The sequence below is a fragment of the Canis aureus genome, chromosome 4 (genome assembly GCF_053574225.1).
Source record: "Canis aureus isolate CA01 chromosome 4, VMU_Caureus_v.1.0, whole genome shotgun sequence".
Lineage (NCBI taxonomy): Eukaryota > Metazoa > Chordata > Mammalia > Carnivora > Canidae > Canis > Canis aureus.
Genome location: NC_135614.1, coordinates 68508394 through 68526072, shown reverse-complemented (window position 1 = coordinate 68526072; position 17679 = coordinate 68508394). Strand labels below are relative to the sequence as shown.

General features: G+C 44.1%; 1 protein-coding gene and 1 long non-coding RNA gene across 14 annotated transcripts in view; one reads left to right on the top strand and one right to left on the bottom strand.

Annotated features, from left to right (window-relative positions):
• The window catches only part of NIM1K (NIM1 serine/threonine protein kinase), a 66482-nt gene that overhangs the window by 39082 nt on the left and 9721 nt on the right, over window positions 1–17679 (top strand). For 7 of the 13 annotated variants that reach the window (XM_077896057.1, XM_077896058.1, XM_077896061.1 and 4 more), the window contains exon 2: window positions 8704–9721. In XM_077896057.1, the coding sequence (XP_077752183.1) occupies window positions 9430–9721 (292 nt within the window). In that variant the 5' untranslated portion in view covers window positions 8704–9429. Of the gene's footprint in view, window positions 1–1439; window positions 1579–8047; window positions 8325–8703; window positions 9722–10383; window positions 10640–12485; window positions 12632–12739; window positions 13122–13216; window positions 13373–17679 lie in introns of those variants that run through there. The other 6 variants (XM_077896067.1, XM_077896068.1, XM_077896069.1 and 3 more) reach the window with 6 other exon arrangements.
• Window positions 834–13694, bottom strand: LOC144312910 (uncharacterized). The gene is made up of 2 exons (XR_013378558.1): window positions 13175–13694; window positions 834–1985 (listed from the first exon to the last, which is right to left on the bottom strand). It is a non-coding gene; the product is annotated as an uncharacterized LOC144312910 (long non-coding RNA).

The following is a 17679-nucleotide window of genomic DNA, read 5'->3' as shown; positions in this document are numbered from 1 at the left end:
ATGTTTTCTTCTAGAAGTTTTATGATTTCAGGTCTTATATTTAGGTCTTTAATCTATTTTGAGTTTATTTTTGTACATGGTGTAAGAAAGTGGTCCAGCTTCTCCTCTAACAATCATTTTTAAAGATTAATGTTTGTTCCCACTTAAAACTTTAAACCTCTTTAAACATTTCAAACTGCATCTATAATTTAATTTATTTCATTTCCTTTTAAATAAGGTATTTTATTTCATTAACAAAATACTTCCAAAATACTAGTAATTTTTATAAATATAATTTATACATATAAACAGGGTAAGCCTTACACTTTTCTTAAATACATTCCTATGCTATTTATAAACAATGAAATTTCAACACAAAACCACAAATGTAAACCAATTTTTCAATTCTTTATTTAAAATTAGAATCATGGGTTCCTGGGTGGCTCAGCTGGTTAAGCATTTGCCTTTGCTTCAGGTCATGATCCCAGGGTTATGGGATTGAGCCCTGCATTGGGCTCCTTGTTCAGTGGGAAGCCTCCTTCTCCCTCTCCCTGTCCCTCTGCCTGCTGCTCCACCTGCTTGTGTGTGCTCTCTCTCTCTCTCATAAATAAAATCTTTTATTTTTTTTAATATTTATTTATTTATTTATTTATTCATGAGAGACAGAGAGAGAGAGGCAGAGACACAGGCAGAGGGAGAAGCAGGCTCCATGCAGGGAGCCTGATGCGGGACTTGATCCTGGGACTCCAGGATTACACCCTGGGCCGAGGGCAGGCACTATACTGCTGAGCCACCCAGGGATCCCCCTAAATAAAATATTTTAAAGAAAATAAATAAGTAAAACTAGAACCACAAAACTTTTTGTCACTTTATTCTGTTAATTTTTCTTTACAAGTATATAAAATACCAATTTCATACATCATCACAACAAAAGTATTAATACTATGGGATTTAAGTCTCCTAAACATCTCTGGTTTTGACAATAAATCCTCCCAAGGTTAAAAGATACTTGACCACTAAGTAGCTACTATGTCATTCTAGATGTCACAGAGGCAGGCATCTCCCAGCCAGTCTGCCACATTTGTGGATTAAACTCAACTAATCTGTTTCTATTCTCTACTGAATAGTTTCACTAATCTTCTTGGGACCCAAACTCCTACAGATATTTAATAGACAGTTGAGTATTTTATAGCTTTGTCTAACTCTGAGGTCAGAGTTGTAAGAAAAATGCCAATGACAGATATGCTGTGAGAATGAATTAGATGGTTAAATAAGCTTCATAAACACTGAATTGAACAAGCAAATGAACAAAACACAGACCGTGTTTCATAAACACTGAATTGAACAAGCAAATGAACAAAACACAGACTCGTGCATGTGCATGAGTGTGTGCTTTAAATATCACAAGACTATAAGGTACGAATGCAGATAGCTGAGTGGTATCACATGTGCCTCTCCCAGGTGACCTCGACTGTGGACCTCTGGATGACCCTCCCCTTTTCTTCAGGAGATATTCCTAGAAAACCTGGAGCCGACTCTGTAAATTGGCAACCTGAATGCCAAATCTGGCCTGATGGTTCAGTTTCACTTGGCCACACGGTATTTTTTAAATCTTTAATCTACCATTTAAAAGTTGAGAGAGTTCACCAAAAACTTGATTTCCAGCTGTTTTTAAACAAAGGCCAGACAGAAATAAGCCTGCATTCTAATGTGGCTACTCTGGCCGGAACTGAGTGTGGGCTTCTTCCTCATGCTTGGGATGGGCATTAAGCAAGGTATGGGCAATGCACTGAGCCTCATAGAACACCTGCGTGGCCCTCTAGGTAAATTTGAGTTTGTGACCTTGATGGCTGAAGTTGACCTTGATGGCTGAGGAAACCTCAAGGGAAGTTGAACTCCATGTGGGAAGAGCTGATGTAATAAGTCATCAGACTGGGTGGATTGGCCATGGATGGTGGTTATAAGTGGATTGGGGGACACCGAGGCTGAGTGGCCAGAAAAGTAGCCTGTAAGGTCAAGCAGAGTGAGAGATAGTGTTAAGAACAGCCCTCTATTCATTGCTAGGGCACACCCAGTTCTCCTTGATTTTCCACTTGCTTCAAAATTTCCCAACTGCCCCCCATGGAGATCTTGATGTGTGTTGAGAAATAAAGAGCTAAGGCCAAAAGCTAAGACGGTGCAAATGATTTTAAGTGGTAAAATATATTTTTAAATGAAGCCTATTTGTTAAAGATTCTCCCTGAGGGTGCACCATGCCTGAGAAAGAATTACATGGGATTTGTCTATCATTGCATCTCGTTGCCACACAGACAACCCAGCTTTTCCTCTAAGCAAACCAGTGCCTGCCTGCCCTTGCCAGCCAGTGAAAAGGTTGTCTGAAAGCCTTGCTCAGAAATTTTGTAATTTAAACTCAGACAAAGAGAATAAAGGCCAGATGGTTTTCTTTGATATACTCTTCTTCACAGTGGGTTGCAAGTCAAGAGAATGAATTACTTAAGGAAGTTCTGTTTTCTTTCATCTTATTTAATGCATTGCTATTCAGCAACAGTAAGCTAATAATTAAGGATGGTCCTGCCTCCTCCAGAAGCTTTGATCTATACTGATGTGACTCCATGTTTTTGGCTGGTTGGGTTTCTAAGCTCTCATTTACAAAATCAAAAGGGCAAAAAGTAAAACCCCCAACAAATGTCTCTGAGAAAAGGGGGATTTCATCTGCAATTAGGTATGTCATCATTTCCATCATTTGCATGATGTAACTTGATGTTTCGGGGACCCTACTAGAAAGTAATCTAGATAGAAGCTATTTATAGCAACCCCACAACCTGTAATCAGGACATCTATTTCCAAACATCTAAGAAAAGTCTTAGGGGAAAAGATTACGAATGCAAACAGTATTCATTATACACATACCCAAATGGGATTTATCTTTCCATTAGATTTTTTTCTTCTATTTTTTTTATTCTATTGGACTGAGAATCATTACTACTTTTGAAATTTGTTGGAAATTCAGGGCAGTCCCGGTGGCTCAGCGGTTTAGCGCTGCCTTAGGCCAACAGTGGAATCCTGGAGACCCAGGATGGAGTCCTATGTCGGGCTCCCTGCTTGGAGCCTGCTTCTCCCTCTGCCTGTGTCTCTGCCTCTCTCTCTGTGTGTGTCTCTCATGCATGGATAAATAAAATCTTTAAAAAAAATTTTTTGTTGGAAATTCAAGTACAATAGGAATCTAAATAGGAACCATGTCTCATTTTACTGGGGACACAATAGTGTGACTCTAGAAATTCTAATAATTAGATGTTGGACTTCCTGAGTTGATCGGCTAATTTTCTTCCTTTTTTTCTCTATTGTTCATGTCTTCTAGATTTTTTTCTTTTCTTTTCTTTTTTTTTTTTTTTACAAATGTTCAATCAAATGATTTAATTTCACTTTAGAAAAGAGCTCTTTTTGGTTCTCTGAGGGTTTGTGTGTGTTTGTTTTAGCATTTTGTCCTTGTTTCTATAGATGCAATATCATTTCTTCAGTCTTCTGCTTCCTGCCTTGCTTGCTGTTTCATTCAAGTTCTTCTCAGTGGTTGTTTTGATTGAGTGCGGTTTCTTTCATTTTGGAACCTTTCCTCAGGTGGTGCTTCTCAATTGGACATTCATTCAAAGCAGGAGGCACTAGAATCTGATTGGAAGCCCCCTGGCTGCAAGTGAACCCCACACCTGGGGCCTTTGTGTTGAAGAATCTGCAAATACTGGTTTCCGGAGATCTTTTCTCTTGAGAGCTATTAGGTTTATCCAAAAGAGGAATCCAGGGCACCCAGCTGGCTCAGTCAGTAGAACATGTGACTCTTGATCTCAAAGTCCTGAGTTCAGCCCCACAATGGGGATAGTTTTTACTTAATAAAAAACAATAGGAAAAAAAAAAAAAAGAGGAATCCCCTGCCTGAAGATTATATACTTATTTCCCTCCATTCTAAAAACTCAGAGTGCAGGGGTACAGAGAAAAGGGAAGGAGGGATCCCAGAACCCAGAGTCCGACCAAACCCTCTGTCCTGGGCCCTGTGAGTGGGAGGAGAAAGTAACCACCTGGCTTTGAGAAGGGGCTCCTGCTCTTACCGCTCCATATTTCAAACAATTCCTGTTGTATTTTGGTCTGCTTCATCCCTCCATACATGGAGGTACTTGGTCTCTCATAGTTTGAAGTGTTTTGAGCATTCAGATGTTGCAGTTTTTGTCACCGTCTTTGCCAAGTTACTCATTCTCCTCAATTTGTTTTCCAAGCCTGCAGAAACATGTTGACATTTCACTGGGCTGCTCTCCTTTCTTTTATTCTCTTTGTTTTTGTGAGTTTATACCCTTTTTCCTACTATTCCTATTGTGGATTTTTGGAAGGAAGTAGAAATAAATGAAAGTATAAATTTTTCAGTATTTAGTCAGAATTCCTAATTATGTTTTGACTTTACAAGCAATCCAATAGAGCAAGATTATTGTGTAAGATTGCAACACATTACATATTTTTGATTTTCTAAGTGTAAATACATGCACATGGAAAAAATGTACATCAGTTAAAAGAGTAAATAGTGAAAAGTACACTTTTCTGTCACTTTGATCCCCAGTCCAATTCTTTCCCCCCCAGATACAGTAATTATTGTCAATTCTTTAGGGATGCCCTCCTCTCTTACACTCCTGATACCACATTTATATACACTCTTCCAATCTCTTAACCATATATGTTGGATATTGTAACTCATTCTTTTTCAAAAGTGCATAGTAATCCATTATGTACATATTATCATTTATTTAACCAGTTCCCTCTTGATAGCCACATAAAAAATTTCTAGTTTTTGCTGCAAAGCAATGCATTAATGAATATCAATCTAACAATCCTCATATTAGAAATAGGTATATTTTTATGCAGTGTGCATGAGTTAACCTCAGAAGTGGAATCACTGAGGCAAAGAGTATGTATGCATGCGCTTTACTAGTTACAGCCAAATTGTCCTCCAAGCACTTGTACCAATTTATAATCTCAGTAGCAATAATGACAGTTCCTGTTTCCCCAGACCCTCTCTCACCAGTGCATTATCAATGTTTCTTTTATTTTTAAGGTTTTATTTATTTATTCATGGGAGGCACACAGAGAGAGGCAGAGACATAGGCAGAAGGAGAAACAGGCTCCTTGCAGGGAGCCAGATGTGGGATCATGCCCTGAGCCAAAGGCAGAGGCTCAACCACACAGCCACCCAGGCATCCCTGTTTTAATGCTTTTTTTTTTTTTAAGATTTACTAGTGCATTATTTAAAACTTCTTTGTAGTTTCCAAGTTTATTGGTAAAAAATCTAATTTCAGTGTAGTTTCATGTGCATTTCTTTGGTTGTAAGTGGGGTTGAACATCTTTTTCTATATCATAGAGCCATTTGTATTTTTTGTGAAATGTCTGCTCATGTTATCATTTTTTTTCTTTGGAGATACTTTATTTTTCTAATCAATTTGCAAAAATCACTTATCTAAAAATTAGATCTTTGTCTATCATGTGTTGGAAAGCTTTTCCTACCGGTTTATCATTTAATTTGCTTTATTTGGGGTGCCTGGGTGGCTCATCAATTAAGCGTCTGACTCTTAATTTCAGCTCAGGTCTTGATCTCAGGGTCATGAGTTCGATCCTCACATTGGGCTCCATGCCTAGCATGGCACCTACTTAAATAATAATAATAATTTGCTTTATTTGTTTATGATACCTTTTGGCAAACAGTTATCATTTTATGTAGTCAAATTTAATGTTTTCTTTTATGGCCTTCTCTGAGATCATAAAAAAATTTCTTTTTTTTTTTTCTAGTATATTATGGTTTCATTTGTTTTACATTTGCTCAAGTGACCTATTTGGAACTTATTTTGGAGTAGGATGAGTTAGGGGTTCAAATTTTCCAGTTGGCTTGCTACCTGTTTCAACAAGTTGGAGTTCATCCTCAATACAAACCCACTTCAACGTTTTCAAAATTGCCAAAACTCCTTTATCTGATCTAAACAGAAGATTAACTATCTCCCTAGCCACTAAGGCAAGACAATTGGTTTCAAGGCCATTGTGCAAGAAATTTAATTTGCAGGTAGAGGGTATATAGTGCAAGATAAAGCCTGACACTTGATAATTGTGCCTAATCCTGTATTAGGAAGAAAGAAGGGAGGAATTCCTGGGGGCACCTGAAGTTAATCAAGGTAGCGAGTCAAAACCCAATTGTAAATCCCTGGCCTGAATGGAGTTCAAGAAACAGAGCCCAAATCAGGAGAATGGGGGAACCAGAAAAGCAGAAAAGTCCTGACCAAGCATGAGAAGTCAGAGAGCAGGGCAGCCCCTGTGGCACAGCGGTTTAGCGCCGCCTGCAGCCCAGGGCCTGATCCTGAAGACCCAGGATCGAGTCTCACGTCAGGCTCCCTACGTGGAGCCTGCTTCTCCCTCTGCCTGTGTCTCTGCCTCTCTCTGTCTCTCATGAATAAATAAATAAAATCTTAAAAAAAAAATTACCTCTACTAAATCATACCCAAATGCGACAGTTGATAAATTGGTATATTAATTCATTCCTTCTTCATCAAGCGTTTATCAGATAGATAAGTGGCAGGCAATATGCTGAGCTCTGGGAGATAGAGGGATAAGGTACAGGTCCTGGCTCTCCAGGTGCTTGTCTAGCTGGGGTACAAGTAGGTGAGGTGCAGAGATGGTGCAGTGGTGAGGCACCCCGAGCGAGACAGGCATGCCCAGAGTTGTGTGAAAGGCCCAGGAAGGACACAGAGCCAAGAAGTTCTTCATACAGCCTGCTGGAGCATGAGATGGCCAGCACTGCTTTCCTGTCTAAAGTCTTTACTCTCTTTATATAGGTAAAGCTAAAGAATTATAATTTCCAAATTATAATTAATGCCACTCCTCTTCTCATCTGTGTGGTAACTTTCTGCCAGGGATCTGAGGAGACCTAGTGCCACTTGATCTTCATAGAGATTCTTACTCTGAGGTCGGGTTTCAAAGGGTCCGTTAGCCCCTTAAAATTGGATGCAAATTGTGTGCGCATGCTTTTTATTTCTGGGGAATAGGGTCATAGATTCCCCAAGAATCTCAAAAGAGTATGTGACCCCAGAAAGCTAAAGAACCAGTGACTAGATTTTCTTCAACCTAATTAAAGATCTTTTATCTTAAAGACATCTTTAAAACGTCTTCACCAGGGGCACCAGGGTGGCTCAGTTGGTTAAGCATCTGCCTTCTGCTGAGGTCATGATCCCAGGGTGCAGGGATCAAGCCCCGAGCCCCATGTTAGGCTACCTGCTTGGCAGAGAGCCTTCTTTTCCCTCTCCCTCATACCTGTCCCCCTGCTCGTGGTAGCACCTGCTCTCTCTGTTGAATAAATAAATAAAGTCTTTAAAAAAATAATAAACCATCCTAATCAGACTATAACCTAGAGATGTGTGTGGTTACTAATGCCTGGCCCCTTTTACGCCTTTATCCCTGATCTTCCAGCTTCCTCACTGTCCAAAAAGAGGAACAGAGCTGGGCGGCAGTTTACTTTCCCATCTTTATCTTTATTTGGCAACCCCACACATAGCATAATAATAGAAACATCTCTGTACTTAATTGTAATAATGTGATATCATCAAACAGAATCAGAATTCACATTTCTGGGGCACCCGGGTGGCTCAGTAGTTGAGCATCTGCCTTTGGCTCAGGTCATGATCCAGAGCCAGGGATTGAGTCCCGCGTGGGGTTCCTCGCATGGAGCCTGCTTCTCCCTCTGCCTATGTCTCTGCCTCTCTCTCTCTCTCTCTGTCTCATGAATAAATAAAATCTTAAAAAAAAAAAAAAAGAATTCACATTTCCAAAGCAATCTCTCATGTTCACACAGGTTTTGGTTCAGAACTCTCAAATCCAAAAATCAAATTCAACACTCTTTAGGTAGGACATTGTGTTCTGTGCTGAGGGAGTGAGGAAGGGAACAAGACATACAGATGAATTAAACCCAGTGCCCACTTTCACGGAGATGGAAAATGCACAACATGCTGTGGGAATTGAGAAAGTGATTATTTCTTACTGTACGTTGCAGGAGGAAAAGTCCTGAAGATGTTTATGCTGGACCGTATTGCTTTACTGCGGAGGCCACAGACTTAGCCCTCCTGCAACATTACCCTTGGCTTCTGCACCTTCAGAATGAGCTGACTGGCCTGGAGGCAAATACCCGATCAGAAATACATAGAAAATAAGCCTGGGAGAAAAATTAGCCTTTATCATGGAATGGCACATAAAGAGTGGGAACAACCATTATCAGAAAAATTGTGCAAGAACATACAGTGTAACAGGAAATAGAATACATTGTTATTTGAATCAATGTAAGGATTTTGGAAAACTGATATTAATAGGAAATCTTTATCATCATTAGTACTATATTATTATTTTAAAAGTCTGGCTTTAAAGCAATTAAAGGCAATATGTATATTTTCCTTAATGTCAAGAAACAGAAAAATAGTATGGCTAAAAATATTAACAGGCTGTGAGGGCTTTTCTAAAATGTAGATCGAGGAGTGAGTGTATGTTCACTTTCTTCCTACTAAATCATATACAATCAAGCATTCACCACTGATAGTCACAACTGAAATTTGTGTGGTGCTTTTTTTTAGATCAATGCTTACAAGGCAGTTTCATGTTCGTTGTAAATCCTGTGCAGTACATTAGCATAGGCTAATAAATTTTCTTATTCTCTCTTCTTAGGATGAATCAGCACCTGCCAAATTTTTGAGACAGCTCACGGCTTAGAGGAAGGCTCATCTAAATAAAGGCCGGCTAAAGTGACATTGCAGGGACTTAATCCTTCTCGGGCAGCCCTTGTGACCAGAAGGCTGATTTGCAAGTTTCTTCTTTTCCTGGGGTCCAGATCATTGGGTCCCTGGGGCCCTGCTACTCGCCAGCAGAAGCGCAAAATGCAGGAGGTCAGAGCAGAAGGCCAGCGGCAGGGCCCCGGGGGCCTCCGAGGGGCTCTCACACACCAGTGTGAAAGATCCTCCAGCCATCAAAGGAAATAGCAAACTGGAGCCTTTGTCCTGGGACCAGCCGCCCACCACAGAGCATCAGACCGCATGGGTGGCCAGAGGGCTCCTGGAGGCTGAGCAGGGAAGTGGTTATGGTAACTGGCTGTGTGCGGGCCTGGACGGGGAGAGCTGGGAAGTGCGCCGTGAAGGCAAGTGTGAAATGTCCCGAGTGATGGGGGCAGCTCTTGGCGTGGCTGCGCAGGCCCTGCCGGCCTGTTGGCCTCTGCCCTCCTCCTACTGAAGCCACCGGGGGGGCCCCCTGGCTCCGCGGGCCACCTGTCCCGCTCCCGGGGCTCCCGCAGGCCCAAACTCCCGCCTCCCACCCCTGGGCCCTTTGCACCGCCCCGCACCCTGCCTGCCTTCCCATCGGTGCCTCTGGCCGGGCCGGACATGTGAGCCCGCGTGGACGATGACTGCAGTGTACGCGAATGGAGGCGGCCTGGTGACCCCCCACTATGCCAGGTGGGACCGGCGGGAGAGCGTGGAGAGCGGCTGTCAGACGGAGGGCAGCAAGGAGGACGGCGAGGGGCAGCCCCGCCAGCTGACGCCCTTCGAGAAGCTGACGCAGGACATGGCCCAAGATGAGAAGGTGGTGAGAGAGATCACGCTGGGGAAACGGATCGGCTTCTACCGAATCCGAGGAGAAATTGGAAGTGGGAACTTCTCCCAGGTCAAGCTGGGGATTCACTCCCTAACCAAAGGTAGGCGCTGAGCTTCCAGGATCCCCTCCTGTGGCACTGGGACAAGGGGAAAGGGTTAGGAGGCCAGGGCCAGGGCAGTGGGTGAAGGAGGCCCCATGGGACGCCAGCGCTGTGCCACACACCTTCCATCCTGACCTCGGTTAGTGTTCTCGGGAACCTGTGAGGTCAGTATTTTTATTTCCATTACCAGAGAGGGAACCTGAGATCCAAAGAAATTAAATATGGTTTCAGCAGTTCAATCTCGAAAGATTTTCACTCTAAACGTTCTCTTGCTTATGGTGTAGATGAATTCACTCAACGTTGAAGGGGCCCTGTCCTCTCCAGTTAGGCCTTGGAGAAGTGGAGTGGAGTGTGGCTTGGTTCGAGGCAACTCATCTTCCAAGTCCTTATTTGTAACTTCTGTGTATGTGCATCTGTGTCTGTGTGTCTATGTGTCTGTCTGTGTGTGTGCGTGTGCATGTGCATGTGTCAGTACTGATACACAGGAGACCTCCCAGGTCACTATTATCAGGGGATATAGCAGAGTTCAGGCTCCCCTCCTCATCCAAGGCTGCTCCTCCTGCTATATTTGGGGAAATGGCTTTTGATCTCAGGACTTCTCTGCTCCGGTCTACTCCGTACTACTACTTCTCACGGTTGCTTGACTCTTTGCTCTCTACCAGAGACCACGCTGGCTTGGCTCCGGACGCTCTGGACCCCAGACCAGCAAAGCCCACCGCTCTGGCCTCAGGGAGGACCGATGCAGAGCGCCCAGCTGCCCTTTGCTGTCCCAGCCCAGTGAGGGCACTTCCCTGTGCCACCTGTAACTTAGCTGAAGCCTGGAGATTGTAAGAAGGGAGGCGGAAGGCAGGAAAAGACCACTTGCAACTTGGTATCATTTACCAACTTCCTAAGGCCCACAGACTCCTCCCTGTCCTGGCGAGTATATTTCTCACCTGTACTGACATTTCTCACCTGCTACCATATCTCAGTGCTGCTCTTTTCTTATATTAGAGTTGCCTTTTGTTTTCTTTTCTTCTCTAACCCTCAGGCCCAACCCAATATCTGGCCCCTACATAAAAAGCACCCACATATACATACACGGAGGCACTCATACTCCCAAGTCACTGGAGCTCCAAGTCTCCATCCATCTTACTCGGAGACCAAGTGTCCAGGTGGGTCCACATGCTCACATCTCAGCCACTCACCGTACTCAGCCCACTACATGCCAGTACTTCTGTGAGCCTCCGCACCCCCACTCACACAATGCGGCCAGTGACAAGTGCTGACTTTACCCACAAAAGTAGATTGAGTGCTGTGACCTGAATCTAATTGGGACACGTGTTGCCTTTTGGTGGTGCCAGAGCAAGAATGAAAGACCAAGGTGTAAGACACAGGGAGAGGAAGGTTCAGAACCTGAGATAGAAGACGTGATTAGGGAGAAAGAGGACAAGGTGGGGAAAGACAAACCCGAGAGAGGTGCTCAGAAACAAGAGCATGTCCAGCGCAGCAGAGAGCCCACGAGGCCAGAGTCCAACCAAAAGGCCAACGTGAGCTGTTTCCTGAGTGTGGGTTCAGGTGTTAGATTCCAAGGGTGAGGAGGCAGCATGCGTGGGGCAGTGGAGAGAACAGGCACTTTGGGATCGGGCACATTTGCTTCAGGTCCTGGATCAGTCCTTTACGAGGCACTTCTTTGGCCCCTAGTTGCCTCAGCCATAAAATAGAGAGGATTCTTCTCTTAAAATTGTTGGAAAATCAGAATTAACATACACAAAGTACATGGCACACTCATTGGTACAACTTGTTTTGTTTTTTACTTAAATAAATTTACTTCAAAAGGAAATGTAGGGCACCTAGGTGGCTCAGTCGGTTAAGCATCTGCCTTCAACTCAGGTCATGATCCCAGGGTGCTTGGATTGAGCCCCATGTGGGGCCCCCTGCCTGGCGGGGAGCCTGCTTCTCCTTCTCCCTCGCTTGTGCTCTCTCACTCTCTCTCAAATAAATAATCTTTTTTTTTTTTTTAAGAATAGTCTTTTTTTTTAAAAGAATAGTCTTTAGAAAAAAAAGGAAATGTATTATTTAAATAATGAAAACTAGTGTCACTTGCTATGAATAGAAGGTAATGGTAAAAACATATAATGGACACTTAATTTTTTATTATTTTTTATATAAATTTTTATATAAATTCTTGTGCGTATGATGAGAACTTTTCAAATTTACTCACTTAGCAACTTTCGAAAAGTTCTCAAGGAAGATCGCCAAGTAATAGAGAGTAAAACACTCCAACAACCAGTCTGAGACTTTCTCTTTGCCTTACTTGGGAGAATTAAAGAATAACTCAAACAGGAATGATTGTTCCTGGGCTGTGATTCAGTGCTATTTAAGGCAGTTTCTCTGCAGGAAAATCAGTTGGCGCCCCATGAATGGTGCAGGCTCCACTTTGGGAAACACCGACTTCATCCAGTCCTCCCAATTTCGGGAGGCAGCACGGCTTCATGGGGCAGCCCACGGTCTCGGGCCTTCTCTGGCCCACTGGCTCGGTGAGAGCTGTTCTCTAAGTAGCAGACGGTCATGTGATAAATACTGTGGGAAGACACTAGCTCTGGAATCCGTGAGACCTGGGGGGAATTCCTAGTCTTTCCAACTCTAGCTGTGTGACCCTGAACAAGTTACTTTATCATTCTGTGCCTCAATTTCTTCATGAATAAAATTTAAAAATGTAACAAATGTCTACCATGTGCCTAGACAGAGCACACAGTAAGTATTCATTAAATGCTCCTTCTAGCCTGATGTCAAAGAAGTCTGGGTTCTTTGGGCCTCCTGAGTCACACAGCATTGGGTTCGCGGAACAGAAGCCTACTCAAATGAGCTCACGTGGAAAGGGGTGAATCATGGGCAGGGGAACCCTGGGCACCCACAGCAGGGAAGCAAGTGAGTTTCGAGATATGACCCTCTCCATCTCCTCTTTTTATCTGGGGCCTCACGGTTTCTCATTTCTACTTCCCTTGATGAAAGTGTTCTTCATACTTCTTTCCGCAGAGTGGCTTCCTCTGCAAAGTTATCAGAGGACTCACGGCGAAGAATGGTGGTTGCCAGTCCCCCATCTCTATGGTCTCCCAGCATTGTTACCCCTCTCCATCCCCTAGTGTCATTCTGCACCAGCTCACATTTTAAAGAGAGAGAATGTGATTGCTCCCTAGCCAACCGAGGACAGGCCACCGCGGAGCTCAAGGGCACCCCCAAGTCAAGTCAGCTGCGGCCTCTAGGGTCTCGCATCCCACAACCGTGTCAGCAGAGCCTGAGGTCCTAACTAGTGTCTCTGAGAGGGGAGGATAGAGAACACAGCAAATCGACGGACACATCTGCCCTCGAGATAATAACCAGCAGAGTAGAGAAATCAGCACAGGCCAGAAGCAAGAAAGTGAGTCTGGAGTCAGGCTGTGCAGTGAGGAGGGCAGGAGAAAGATGACTCACCCATGACTTCGATTCATGTGATTTCCTTCTCGAATGTCACAGGCTTCTCGTCTCCCGTATGGCAAAATTAACTGATTCCAGTTCCTTGAGTTCCAGAGAACATGCCATTTGTCTGCTGTGCCAGTTGGGTGCCTCAGTGGCCTCAGCAACATGCTCTCCTCACTGCCGACCCGCTGCAGTGTAGCCCTGCTGTCAAAGGTTCGGTGTTACCCTCTGGCTGTGGGACATATGTACACAAGAGAGAGGAAGGCCCAAAGCACAGGCAGTGAGAAAGGCAGTTCAACCAGCAAAGTTAAGCAACAGAAAATGCTAATGGCAGGTCACTGAGCAACCTAAAAGTGAATCCTAGACCTCACTTGTAGGCCCATCCCATAGTGGCCTGATCCTAGAGCCTCACCCCACCTCTCTTCTATGGTTCTGCCCTCAGTGAGCCCCCTAGTTAGGAGGGAGCAGGAAGGTGACAATGAAGGCAGCTGAAAAAGGGGGTGGAATGGGGGAGCAGGGAGCCCAGATGCCAACAGGTGTGAGGGCTCAGGAAAGAAAAGGGTGGCTTGGGTACCAGGAAGTAGAATCTCTTAGGGACTGGAGGACTTGGCCACCCCGAGCTAAATGGAATGGAAAGTTAGCTGCCACATACCTCCAAACTCTTTACCTCTGAAAGAGGAGATTCATCAGTGGGTGGCTTAGAAAGCCACGCTGGGCATTCCAAACAGTTGTCCCACTGCCCGGCCATATCAGATTGTGTAACATGGATGGCAATTGTATAAATGTGGTTCCTGTACAAAAGCCAAATAGCCCAGAATTGTCATCAGGCTTTCTAGGAAATGTGGACTATCTAGATGAGACAATGGAGGGATTCCCAGGAAAGCAGAGGGTTTGGGTGCCAGGAGCAGCAATTAGGACGTAGTTTTAAAAGGGCACCAGCTGTTATGGATGCATCTCTAGAAAGAAGACTCCAGGAGAGGCCTCTGTTGGCTGGAGTTTATTTTTATAGCTAACAGCTCAGATTCCCCTGGGCCTTGCAAGCTGATAGGACAGCTATGAGTCCCCTTTTAAGCTGATTAGAAATTTCACAAAAGACATGATGCACTCAGCTTCTGAATATTTTATGTTCCATCTGCTTTCACAAACAAAAGTAAATGTGGCCACGAGGTGCCCATTCCTTCCTCTGTTGCTGCCCTCCCTGACCTGTTCTTCCCTGGTCTTCCTGTCACCCTAGTCTCACATTTCTAGAGCCTTTCTTTTTTCCCAATTTATTTATGCATCAGTTCATCATGTCCCCCCGCCCACCCCACACACCTTCCTTTTTTAAAAAATATAATTACCTCTCCTGTGCCCACATTTTGTTTTGGGCCTTAAAGAGATGAATGTGATACAGCTCCAACCTGTTAGGAACTGGCGGTAGGTAGTGGAGACAGGATGCGATTGGTAAGTGTTGCTGCAGAGTAAGGCCAAAGGGTGTGCCGTGCTGTGCCTGAGGGCAGCAGGAGAGGGTCATGTAGCAGGACGGCCTGGTGGTAGGTCCTGAGATATATGAAGTGCATGGAGGTATGAGCCAGTGAGGGGAGTATTTGGAGATTCAAAAGGAACCAAACCATGGGGACCCAGAGGGTGATGTAAGCAGGGCCTAGATCATGAAGAGTCTTCTTGCACTTTGGGGTTTGTCATTTAGGTATTGGGGAGTCACTGAGGAACTTTTAGCAGGCAATTAATACAAGTGATTAATATGATCAGCGTTCAGTGAGGAAAGCAAATTGAAGTTGAGGAGTGGCAAAAGTCAGAGAAGCCAGAAAAAATGTTAGTCTCAGGTCCAGATGAATGATGATGTCCATCTCAATTAAAGAAGTGACAGAGGGTCACCTGGGTGGATCAGGTTGTTAAGCATCAAACTCTTGATTTCAGCGCAGGTCATGATCTCAGGGTTGTGAGATGAAGCCCCGGATCAGGCTCCATGTTCAGCTGGGAGTCTGCTTGAGATTCTCTCCCTCTTCCTCTGGCCCTCACCCTGCTCTTGCTCTCTCAAATAAATAAGTCTTTAAAAAAAATATGTCCACCACCCAAAAACAATTATAAAAAAAGAGAGAAGGGACAGAAAGAATGAAGTGAAGGGAGTGCATTTCAGAAATATTTCAGAATATCGGAAAACCCTATGGTGAGTTGCATGGGAGAGAGCAGGAAGGGAGAAGAGATATTGAAAGTGACTCCCAGGTTTCCAGCTTTAATGACACAGCAGTGAATAGTGCTAATGGAGAAGAAAGGGACTTGAGAATAAGATTTGGAAGCACTGACTTGGAGGAACATGAAGGTCATGGAGTCCAACAGCCACCTTGGAGCCCAAGAGAAAATATGGATGGGAAATCAAGATTTGGGGCTTAACAAATCCAGATATGGTGAAAATCTTGGGTGTTCTGGTTACAGGCTCTCTGGTGTAATTAAAGCATCTTGATCCTTAGAGTTTCCCTACATGGCTTATAAATAATGACTACTCTACAAATATTCGGTGAATTAAGTTAGTATAAAATTTCTCATGAAAACCCAGTAGTGGCAGGGAAGAGATTTTTGAAGGAGCAAAGCATGGTATACTCTCTGGTGGGTTCTCTGCTGTCACCTCCCGGCAGACGCACCTGAGGACTAAGTCTTGAGTAAAGCTTCAGAGGGAAGGCCTGTAGCCTTTATAGATGCAATACCTCCTCCTGAACACATTCACTAAAATAACAAAGCTTGTTTTTTTTTTTATTTTAAAAATGGTTATTTAGTGGCTTTGGTGAATCCATATTAAGTTCTAAATAAGTTTATTAGAAATACAACCAAAAAATGCTCTTTGTGATGTTATTTATAGTGCAAAGGACTATAGTGTGATCCAATGATGTAAGAATGGTCAGGTAAACGAAAGCATACACACCGTATGGAAGGTTACACAGCCATTAAAAATCAGGATTAATCCCCCATGTTCATAGCAGCAATGTCCACAATAGCCAAACTGTGGAAGGAGCCAAGATGTCCTTTGACAGATGAGTAGATAAAGAAGATGTCGTGTGTGTATATATATATATATATACACACACACACACACACACACACACACACAATGGAATATTACTCAGCCATCAGAAAGGATGAGTACTTACCATTTATATGGACTTGGGAGCCAGAGGGTATGATACTGAGTGAAATAAGTCAATTGGAGAAAGAATTCATCATATGATTTCACTCATGTGGAATATAAGAAATTGTGAAAGGGACCATAAGGGAAGGAGAAGAAACCGAATGGGGAAAATCAGAGGGGAAGAAAAACCAGGAGAGACTTCTGACTCTGGAAAACAAACTGAGGGTTGCTGAAAGGCAGGTGGGTGGGGGGAATGGGGTAACTGGGTGACGAGCATTAAGGAGGGCACGTGAGTGATGAGCACTGGGTGAGCACTGGGTGTTATACTACATGTACGCCAACTGAAACTAAATTTTATTTTATTTTATTTTACTTATTTATTTATTTTAATTTAAGATTTATTTACTTATTCATAGAGACACACACACACACAGAGAGGCAGAGACACAGGCAGAGGGAGAAGCAGGCTCCATGCAGGGGCCCTGATGTGGGACTCGATCCCGGGACTCCAGGATCACACCTCGGGCTGCAGGCGGCGCTAAACCGCTGTGCCACCCGGGCTGCCCTGAAACTAAATTTAAAAAAAAAATCAGGATCACAAAGAGTCTATGGTAACATGGAAGGTGCATGGAACAAAAGAGTAAATGAAAAAGCCCACTGCCAAACTGAGTTTCCTCTGCAATGATAATACTCAACCTGGGTCCTGTGGGGTTGGCGACTACATTCATTCAACAAATATTTGTTGAGTACCTACTGGGTAACAGGTCCTCTTCTAGGGACTGAGGATACAGCAATGAGCAAAGTAGACAACAATCTCTGTCCCGTGGAGCTGATATCCTAGGAGGGAGAGACCAATAAAAATAAGTCAGGAAAGTATTCACTGCTTTACATAGTGATGGGTGGTAAGAAGGAAATAGAGCAAGGGGCATAAGGAACAGTGAGGGCCATGTTTTAGAGAAGTTGGCCAGGACATCTTTCCTGGAGGGTGATCGCTGACCTGAAAGAAAAAAGTCATTGGCTGCAGATGTAGGGGAGAGGTGGCCGAGCAGAGGGGACGGCCAGCCTAGGGAGGGAGTGCGCCGGTATTGGCCCTGGAATGACCAGGGTGGTGAGGCCAGGGGCAGCAGCCACCAGATAGTGTGGGGTCATCATATCACAGGAGGGACTCTGGCTTTTCCCCTGAGTGAAACTAGAGCCCTTTGAGGGAGCAGAGAAGTGACATGATCTGGCTTATGCTTTAATAGGATCACCCTGGCTGCTCTGTTGAAAATAGACTGCGAGGGGTCAAAGGCAGAAAAAGAGAGATCAGTTAGGAGCCTACTGCAGTTATCCAGGCAGGAGACAATGGTGGCTTGGAGCAGGAAGGCAGCTGGGGTGAGGTGCTCAGAAGTGGCTGGAT